At 41.0% G+C, this 10,309-nt stretch overlaps 2 protein-coding genes across 2 annotated transcripts in view; one reads left to right on the top strand and one right to left on the bottom strand.

Moving 5' to 3' along the window:
* Positions 1–464: 464 nt before the first annotated feature.
* On the bottom strand, positions 465–10,103 carry upb1 (ureidopropionase, beta). Its single transcript, XM_074637182.1, has 10 exons — positions 9,573–10,103; positions 6,346–6,517; positions 5,088–5,175; positions 4,914–5,008; positions 4,678–4,836; positions 4,428–4,597; positions 2,538–2,619; positions 1,266–1,308; positions 887–1,041; positions 465–659 (listed from the first exon to the last, which is right to left on the bottom strand). Exons 1-10 carry the CDS (start codon positions 9,677–9,679, stop codon positions 576–578), a joined length of 1,155 nt encoding a protein of 384 aa, XP_074493283.1. The 5' UTR covers positions 9,680–10,103; the 3' UTR covers positions 465–575.
* Positions 8,606–10,309, top strand: part of ehmt1a (euchromatic histone-lysine N-methyltransferase 1a) — a 34,163-nt gene continuing 32,459 nt past the window's right edge. The window contains exon 1 of the mRNA XM_074637180.1: positions 8,606–8,612. The gene's annotated coding sequence lies outside the window, so the exon portion shown is untranslated. The remainder of the gene's footprint in view (positions 8,613–10,309) is intronic.

The following is a 10,309-nucleotide window of genomic DNA, read 5'->3' as shown; positions in this document are numbered from 1 at the left end:
TAAAGAAGTGGTTAGTGCATTATCATCGTGTTAACTTTGACAGCCCGAAAAAAAACACACCCTTGTTCAATTCAATATACTAAGCTGCTACAGCCTGACATGGTCTGGTTTGACCTCTAGCATACTGTGGCTAATGTTAGCTAATAATGTGTATTATTAAACTGATATTACTAAGTCAGTTGACTCTTCTCAAATTATACTACTGTTACAAGACAGTTTTAGCATTGTATTTTATTGTATCGGGCTTTCAATCTAGAGCCCTTTCTTCAAAATTGTAGTTTTTACTATTTTAGCCATTTTTCTCATGTTTGCCCAATGGGGCAAATACATGCTAGTTTCCTGGTTTCCTGCACAAAAAAATGAAAATGCATCAAAATCAATGTTGTTGCTAATTATTAACATATCCCATTTAAGTGTTCAAGACTGAAATTGGTTAAAAAAAAAATCAATCAAAGTGGCAAATATGAATATATAATACTTTTATTGCAGTTGTTTGACCCAGACATTTTTGTCCTCTAAAGACATCAGAGCAACTTTTTTAAAAGAGAGTTACATCTACTATAGTGGAATATCATCTACTCTTTCACTATGTTGGGTTTGAAGTCACGTCCGAAAGTCTTGGTAAGTTCCTCTGCGTACTCGGAATACCGCCCAGTCATCTGCAAAGAAAGGTACAGTGAACAGATAGATCAACAGTACTCCAGGAGAATAGATTGTATTTACCACATTTCTACAAAAACTTCCCAAAAACATTTAGCCTTTTTAGCAAGTATGTCCAACATACAACCAACCAATCACTGCAGGAACAAATAAACACGGCATTTCTTAAAGTAGGTCAAAACGGGACATACAGGGAGGCGCTTCTGCTATTCCCAGTTATATTTACCTTAAAACTCCATTTGTCGCTGATTTGTCTGTTCAGGTTGAGATCCATTTCTACCACCAGTAGTCCATCACCGGTCCTGGAGAGCCCCGGGCTGCGGCTGCCGTCAGGAGCAGCCACATAACTGGATCCATAGAAGTGTCCAAAGTCATGGTGAGCTGCAAAAGTCAGGAGGGCTGTCTGTAACTGGTACTGAAATAATTCACCCTGCCAGTAACAGCTACTTACTGTACTGTATGTAGATCCAAACATGACTGACTAGGGAAAAAAATGTAGATTGATAGAAAAAATAAATACTGCAACATTACAAAACATTTACAGTAGGTTATCCCTCAAAATAAACTCACTAATGCAAATGTACAAGTTAAAGAAGTTGTATTACCTTCCTTTCCATCACCTGATGTGAATTCACTTTTGAAATGTTCCTGTGTGAAATACAAGAATGCACATAATGTCACATAAGCTCCCAACAGTGACGGTTCAGCAGCCGAGTGGAGACACCGGAGTGCCCTGCACATGCTGTAGCTCCCACTGATACTGAGCTCATGTCAAGTTCAGGGCTGTGGAAGGTTTTACAACCTGTTGATGCGGAACTTCCAATTTTGGGAAGAACTGTGTGTGTCAATAGTCCTCAGGATAATAATCAGTGATGATGTTACTACATTGTTTTAAGGGGCCGGCTTTCTTTGTTTTTTTTTAATCTCAGTTTTTGAAGCATTTACCAGAGGTGTGGACTTGAGTCACATATCTAGCAAATTTGATGACTTAAAAAAAGACTTGCAACCAGACTTGGACTTTAACACCAGTGACTCATGACTTCACTTGGACTTGAATACTTTTGACTGGAAAATACTTGATTCACTTTCTCCTGAGCCCAAAGATTAAAATGTATGTTATTTAAAAACACGAAGACGATCAACTGCCCTTTACCGGAGGAACTCCGACAGCATCGAAGACGTTGGGTTCATTTACTTTTTGAGAGATCCTTTATTGATTTGTTTGGGAAGAGGATTTACTCATGGGGGAAAAAACTGAACTGAACAAACTGTATTTCTATCTTTTGTTGTTTAATGCTGAATTCCCGAAAAGTGGTGTTGTTTTGGTTGAACGCTTTATATTTGGTGAATATTATTGGGACTTGCATTTATTCCCCAGATCCACTTTGTTTGAACAGATCCAACAGCATCTAATCAGGTTGCAGGAGAGAACCATGAAGAACTAACGTTATGTTACTGAGCGTCAGATGGCGGCAGTTACTCTGTTGTTAAAATGGCATTACATTTGGTGAAGAGCGCATTATGTCTTGTTCAGGACTCAAAACTCAAAGTTAAGGACTTGGGACTTGAGCGCAAAGACATCAGACTTACTTGAGATTTGCAAAACAATGACTTGGTCCCATCTCTGGCATTTACCAAAAAAAAAAACTTTCAAGAAATGTTTGGAAATGATGAATGTTTTCTAAACCAAACAGATTAGAAAACACTTTTAACAAACACTTTTTATCCAAAAAGAGCCACATGTAGGACTCGGTATGTCTAAAATCTGGCTACGGCCCTGCACTTGAGGGTCGAAGGCACAATTCTGTGTGATTTCATACGCTGTCATTTATCAGACCTACGTGTATGATTGCAGACAGTTCTAGAGACTGACTTACCGTCCCAACACGGTTGATTGCACAAGTGAAACAGTGGTTAGCTATTGCTGCATTCCTGGCCTCGATAGACCACATGGGCTCACTGGAGACAAGAAAAAAAACATTATTGCTGATGAATATATAACAATATATAACAACAACTTCAGCACAATCTATAACAGCAATAGGTCTAGTTTTGAGGGGAAATTAAAGGAATATGTACTACTAAAGCATCAATGATTACGCAATTAGTTGTCAATAGGGCTGTCAAAGTTAACGCAGTAATAACACGTTTGTATTTAACGCCACTAATTCCTTTAATGCATTAAAACAACTTGCAGGTTTTAAAGATAGAGTGAAGATAATGCCATCATATGAAACTAGAAAACCTAATGAATCCATCGGTACCAACCATGTCATACTAGTACTTGCAGTTTGCCATGTTATGATTTGAGCATATTTTTTTTCTGCTAAATGCAGTACCTGTGAGGGTTTCTGGACAATATTTGTCATTGTTTTGTGTTGTTAATTGATTTCCAATAATAAAGCATATTTGCCCACTCACATGTTGATAAGAGTATTAAATACTTGACAAATCTCCCTTTAAGTAACATTTTGAACAGATACAAATGTGCGATTGATGTGCAATTAATTTGGGATTAAATATTTTAATCGATTGACAGCCATAGTTGTCCAATTAAATTAATCCTCAAGTATTTTGATAATCGTTTAATCAGTTTAAGTATTTTTTTAAAGGAGGAAAAAAAGTCAAAATTCTTTGATTCCAGCTTCTTCAATGTGAATATTTTTTCTGGTTTCTTTCCTCCTCTGTGACAATAAACTGAATATCTTTGAGTTGTGAACAAAACGAGACATTGGAGGACGTCATCTTGGGCTTTGGGAAACACTAATTGACATTTTTCACCATTTTCTGACATTTTATAGACCAAATACCTCATTAAAAAAAAATAATCGACAGCTTAATCGACAATTAAAATAATCATAAATTGCAGCCCTACTAAAGCACAATAATGATTGACACTATTAGTTAGATGTTGCGTATTGCCTCAGTAATTTGTGTTCAATCAAATCACCACACAGCAAACATGGGGCCATATAAAGTTCCAGCCCAGTCGCACAGCAGTTTGTGAAATATTCACGGAATTTATTGTATTGATTCATGTACATAGACGCGAATTTCACATCTTTTTCTTGATGGTCAGCACGAAATCAATTTGTATGTAATCCACGTAATTGTGAACTGGGAAGTATAGAGAGCGGCCACGTAACGATGAGGTCAGGGTGGATGGGTGGTTCAAAAAACACAGAGCTTTCGCCCAGGAGACTGGTGTTCGTTTCCCGTGTGAAAGTCAAAGTTGATTTATTTGTCACGTAATTCCCAGAGTTATTTTAACCCAAACCGCGATCTTTTCCTCAAGCTAACTAGCTAGTTTGTTGCCTAAGCCTAACCAAGTCAATCTTTTCCTGAACCCAACTAAGTAGTTTGTTGCCTAAGCCTAACCAAGTTGATCTTTTCCTCAAACTAACTAAGTAGTTTGTTGCCTAAGCCTAACCACGTCGATCTTTTCCTAAACTTAACTAAGTAGTTTTATTTTGAAAAGACTGGAGCGGAAACTGAGACGTAGGAATTCATAGGTTGTTAAAAGAAGTGCTGAGCGTCACGAAAAAAAAGGGAAACTTGTGTCTATGTACACGAATCAAATAAATTAAATTTCTTGACTAATTGACGAACTGCCGTGAGATAGGAAGATGGTGCATAGTGCAGAGAGAGGGGGACAAACCGGGGGCTAATCCAGCGGAGTCTAGCGGCTCATTTTTGCCGCGGGGCCCTTCCAGAAAATGTTAATACAGCCATGCCAGAAATAATACTTCCTCCATTTTGTCCCTTGCCTGAGAGCTCCAACAGTAGCTGAGGGGTTGAAGATGATCTCAGCTCCATTCATACTGTACATGAACCAGTTGAGAGGGTGATGGCGCCCGTAGCAGATATTCACAGCAATGTTCCCGAACTGTGTCTGGAACACTGTGTGGCCGGTGTCGCCCTCCATATAATAAGTTGACTGATCATAAAAGAAAACACAGTGAACACAGCAGTTGGCACTAATTTCATACAGGTGCATAAGAAAAATCACACACCAACCTCATTAAAGTCTCCAATCCTGGGAATATGGTTCTTCCTGCTCTTTCCCAGCACATTTCCAGAGTTGGAGATCACCACTGCTGTGTTCCACAGAGTGCTGTGCAGCCCCTCTCGCTCCAGAATCGGAGAAACGACCACCATGTTGTATTTTTTGGCCAGCTAATGACAGAATCATAGTGTCATTAGGCTTCTGTAGTAAAGTATATCATTGCACTGTGGCAGACCTCTAATCTCACCTCTTGGCAGAACTGTGTGGTGTGTCCTTCTTCAGCGGACTCTGCAAACTCCGTCCATGGTTCTTTCTCGCGGGTGCAGAAAGCAAAGGGCATGGCTGTGGACATGCAAAAGACAGGTTAGTCTGTTTACTGGCTAATATGAAATGTGTGGTTCAGACTCATGAAAGCACTCACTCCAGGTCTCCTGAAAGCAGACGATGTTTACACCGCACATGGCTGCCACTTCAACCATTTCACCAACCCGTTTATGCATGGCATTGACCTGTGGAGGAGACAACCAGAGCGTTCACACCAGTGACAGTGATCACCACATCAGGTGAGAGAAATGGATTCTATCACCTGAACAACATCCTGTCTGTCTCTATCCCACTGAAACCACAACAGGTCTGTTTAAATGGACTGTATGTACGTTTTTACATGTATAAACATTTTTGAATCGTTTTTTAATTGCCAATGTGTGAACAGGTTGTAACCTAACCTAAAAAATTTGACCTACTTTCTGGGTTTCCTCTATTAACCTGTAGACTGCTTTTAACGTGAAGAACCCGGGCAGATTTTTCCGGGAAAATCCAACGGATGTGACGTCATGTGCTCTCGTGAGTGCTTTAGCTGTAGATAACGTTCTGTTAACAATGGAGTCTGCTAACGCCAACAAACGACCAGTCCACACCACAACTCAGACACAACAAAATAATATATATATATTATATAGTGAAAAAACGTATTGTGACCAACGTCGGGCGAAAACTAGTGTTGTGGGAGAATAGCGGAGCCAGTGCAAAGTGTGTATGCATGTGAGAAGTGAGTGGTGAAGCAAGAGAGAGAGAGAGAGAGAGAGAGAGAGAGAGAGAGAGAGAGAGAGAGAGAGAGAGAGAGCGGCAGCGAGTGTGTGAGAATAGAGAGAGCAGTGGAGCAGAAGAGAGTTAGTTTAGCTTCGAGAATATCCAGTGTATGTACAGTGGAAGTTGCAGTTTGTGCAGAAATGTGTCTTGTTTCCTTGCTGCTGAATGGGGTGGCGGGGGTTGACTCCAGAGCGAGTCACATTATCGACTCCGGCCCAGGAGACCATAACTACGGTGTCTCCCCTGTTTCTTCTGACCATGGTCGGGAAACTGAAGCAGGAAAAGTTAACACTAGGATCAACATCGGCCGGGCCTTCCATTCATAGAGGGACCTCCGTCTGGTCAGCTAACATTACTGCCAAGCATGTGAAATATAGAGTGATATTGGGCTTTTAGCTGCTAATGATGCTAACAATACTCAACATGATGCCTGTCAATCACGTTCAGTCTTGTGTGTGTCGGTAGAGTGAGCACAAGCGCGAACAACAGGATGCTGACTGTCGTTGACTTAACGGCAACAGGTGTCACTGTTAACAAGCAATTTCTGATTCTTACATTGAGTCCCTTTAATAATGTGTCTGGGTCCTGACCTGGTCCAGGATGGGGGCATCAGTGGGCAGAACAATGCGGAGCTGAATGAGTCCCACGCGGATCTTTCTGGGCGGCCTCAGTTGTTCCTGTGCGGCTTCAAACCCGTAACCCTTGAGCTCAAAGTCACGCTCAGAGGCAGCGTTCACGGCACTTGCAGAGAGCTCCAACTTCCTGTGACAGAGAGAAGATTCTTCTTCACAATGGACACCCAGACAAGAAGATAAGGAGAAGATCTAACATTGCTCGCTTGTAATAGGGGAGACCGGGGATGATAGTAACTCAGCGGTTGTTCGTGCTAGATTCTCTCAAACTTTGATACATGGTACCCAATATTTGTCTACAACAAATAAAACTCACTTGGACATCTATTACATAATCACACACTATGTGAGTTAATGTCAAATGTAAAGAGTTCCGTTGTTACAATCTATCCCACTACTGGGTGAGTTGTGACACTTGCTGGGGATAGATGTAACAATGAGAGGTCATTTGTTGAAATGAGAGATCCACATTATCCAATTTTCTGCAAGAACTTTATTGGAGAATAAAGAATAAACTGTTTTGAATAAAGTCACCAATTTAAAGTGACAAAAAAACACTTATTGCTTTAAAAAAAACTTTTATGACTTTAAATTTAGCAAATACACAATACACAAATACAATTGCTGTGTGTGTTTGTGTGAGTGAGTGTGTGGACTGTAGGCCCACCAAGCCAACGGTCAGCTGTCGGACAGTTTGGGGCCGTCGGTGAGCGTCTGTCGGTCTAGTTTTAGCGGTGAGTCCCGCACCGTCGGCTCCAGTCTGCCCGTGTCTGAGGCTTTTCGGCCAATTCAGCGTGTCGAAACGACGGTGGAGCCCGTCGGTGAAAGAAATCACTCTGATTGGCTGTTCAGCTTTGTGCAAATCAGTGCACCAGAAGAGAAACGGAAGTGAGGAAAGCAAGCCAACGAGTAAAGTCAAAACGAAAAAGACAGAAGTGTCTTCTCATTTTTCATCTGATTATTCCAATACACAGATATTCTCACAACGACGTGGCCATCTGGAATGAAGCTAAGTGGCGAGATGTCGGCCAAAACTAAGGTGACGTGAGGCGACGCAACGGTCGGCCTTCGTCGACGCTAGTCCGCTGGCCCAGAACTGACTTTTTTCTTTTTTTTAAAGATTGTTTTTTTTGCCTTTATTAAATAGAGACAGTGATAGTGATAGTTGTGAAAGGGAGAGAGAGAGAGAGAGAGAGAGAGAGAGAGAGAGAGAGAGAGAGAGAGAGAGAGGGTATGACATGCAGCAAAGGGTTGCGGGTCGGATTGGAACCCTGGGCCGCTGCAGTAAGGACTGAGCCTTGGTACCAATTATCCGCTGAGTTACAGACATCTCTTTCCCAATGTAAGTCTATGGCAAAAAGCCTTTTTGGGCCCGATGACATCACGTGACAGACACGGAAGTTGTGGTACAACCGTTTGGACCCTACGAAAATTTTCATCAAAGTCCGGCGCGCTTCCTGGGGGCTTGTCCCCACCCCCCAGCAAACATTACATAGCTCACTGTTTTAGCATGTGGGTTTGAAGTTAGCATGAATGCAAAGCATCAAATGAAACTAGAGAACCTGCTACTTTAGGTTGTGTGAGTTAAATCATTGTATCTACAATACAATGAACGCTATAGGCAAAAAAAAAAATCTTGATTCAAATCTTTTACTTTATTACCTGAAATTCAGTTTTTGGGTCAAAAAATCCATAATGTTGCTCACAGATATACGCCAATAAAGCAAATGGGAGCGTACGATATTGATGACATCATTACAGCTCTTTTTTGATTGGTCAAACTGACAGTGTTCCGTCTAACCAGGTGTCTTTGGGTATTGGACTGTTGGTTGTACAGAATAAAGTATCTTAATAGTTCATCTTGCACTCTAGGATATTACAATAGGATTTTTTTCACAATTTTTTTACATTATTATTTTATTTTATTACAGCTCTACTTTTTTGTTTTCCTTCTGGAGATGTGACTCATAAATAAATAGAAGTTTGTACTAATACTCCCCCAGCAATAACACCATTGTTAAGTGTGCAGCAAATATACTTTTAATTGTGAGGGCTACTTCGACGCAGAAACTACATGTGTAAAGTTTTTAACATGTTATTGCATCATCTTTTCTTTGCCCAGTTGAAGGGTTGTGTGTTGAACCCTGCAGCTCTGACCAAAGTAACCAAAGTCCACTCAGCACAATAATAATTTACCAGGAACAAACTGAATAGAAAAAGCACAGTACAAGACAATGAGCTCAAATCTCTAAACAGTTAGTTTGTTGTTCACAACAGATTAGAATTTCTCATTCGTTCAAGCAAATTGCACTAGTTTTGGCACATGTGTGCAAAAGAGTCAGTACAATAACCACTTGCACATGGTTTATTGATCAAAACCGACGAGTTGATTCTCAGTGAGATTCTCGTCCTCTTCACAACTTCTAAACATTCATTCATCGTTTGAACCATCACATGCAAAATGATCCACTCAGTTATCAAAATCTGTCAGACATACATGTATATTCCATAAATATCTATGACATGGTGTTATGTACTGTGAGGAGGTACAATTAGTTTATTTTTTTACTTAACTACAGCAGGCTATTTCATGGTTGTAGTGGGGGGGGGGGGGTCATTTTGAGGCAAATTGTCTGTTCACTATAAGACTTTACAAGAGAAAGGTGACTTTTCCGTTTACAGTACATGTAACACATTGCTACACAAATACATTTACTGTAAACTCACATGACCATATCCATTTCTGTGTATACAGTAGTATTGAACAGTATTGACTTTTCCCAGTAAACTTTTACCCCTGTTGAAATGGGAATCTAAAAAGCTTAATGTGATACACAACATCATTCTTCTAGATAGAGCTGACATTCTGGTGTAGTACAGTCAGCAGTCAGTGTCAACAAACAAGTAGAACAAAACAGAGATTTGTCTATCAGAAACATTTACAGGGTTGGAGTCGTTGGCCACTTTACTGACACAATAACGAGCTTTTGAACCATGAATGGAGTGTTTGGGTGAGTTACTACCTTTTGCAGACATGCAATAGAGTTGTGACAGTTGCACTCACAGTTTAGAGAAAGTTAAGACTGTTTCGAGAAATGAGCCAAAGCGATTGAGAAACACTGTAATATGATCCAGATGCCTGGTTCACTACAGTTAAACACGCACTCTTTCTCGCGACAACTCACTTGGTTTCCTTCCCGTATAAGATGCGTTTCACCTCTGACAGCTCGGCCTCTGGCAGGTGAGACTCCAGACATTCATCCAGTGACTCAAACTCCTTACATGAGGACATATCTGCGCTTTCTTCTGTTCTGCGGCTCCACAGCAGCAACAGCAGCAGCACTCCTTATATATATACTACTCCTCTGTGTTGACACGTGAATGACGCACATTCAGGATGTGGGGAAGAAGAGCCTATCGTGTCTATCCAGATCTGTCCAGCAGCTGTTAGAGAAGTAGAGCCAGTTCCAGTCCGGCCCCTCCAGCCTCCAGCCTCCCACTACCACTCCGTCTCCATCTCCGTGGTGGAGGAATCTCCGTCTGTAGTCACTCACAGCTCAGTGAAGCTCCTTCTTTAAGGTGGAGGGGAGAAATACAGCAGACACTTTGGGATCAACTTTACGGAGCCCCCCTAGACCTCTAGGAGAACATTTGTATTGTCTCGTTCCCTCGAGTTACTTCCTAGAGCACTTCCTCCAATTATTCCTGACAGTCAGCACATTGCTGATGTACGGAGCCCCCCTACATGATTTGCTTCGATAAAGTGGAAAAGATATTGACAGATTCAAACTTCCTGGATCAATAACTCATAACGACTGCTCTTTATAACCGTAGTAAGGTAGACAACGAGCTACAAACTCATTTTAATCAACACATCGTTATGTGTTCATAACACTGGTCTCTATGTGCAGCTGGCTGTGAG

This window comes from Sebastes fasciatus, chromosome 6 (assembly GCF_043250625.1).
Source record: "Sebastes fasciatus isolate fSebFas1 chromosome 6, fSebFas1.pri, whole genome shotgun sequence".
Lineage (NCBI taxonomy): Eukaryota > Metazoa > Chordata > Actinopteri > Perciformes > Sebastidae > Sebastes > Sebastes fasciatus.
Note: the sequence above shows the minus strand (reverse complement) of the source record. Positions and strands in the feature narration are given on the sequence as shown.

Excerpts from the sequence above, each read along its gene's own strand:
- upb1 (XM_074637182.1), bottom strand. The coding sequence starts at position 9,679 with ATGTCCTCATGTAAGGAGTTTGAGTCACTGGATGAATGTCTGGAGTCT. Across the intron at positions 6,518-9,572 it reads TTATACGGGAAGGAAACCAA|GAAGTTGGAGCTCTCTGCAA; the intron begins GTGAGTTGTCGC and ends TCTCTGTCACAG. Across the intron at positions 5,176-6,345 it reads ATGCCCCCATCCTGGACCAG|GTCAATGCCATGCATAAACG; the intron begins GTCAGGACCCAG and ends TCTCCTCCACAG.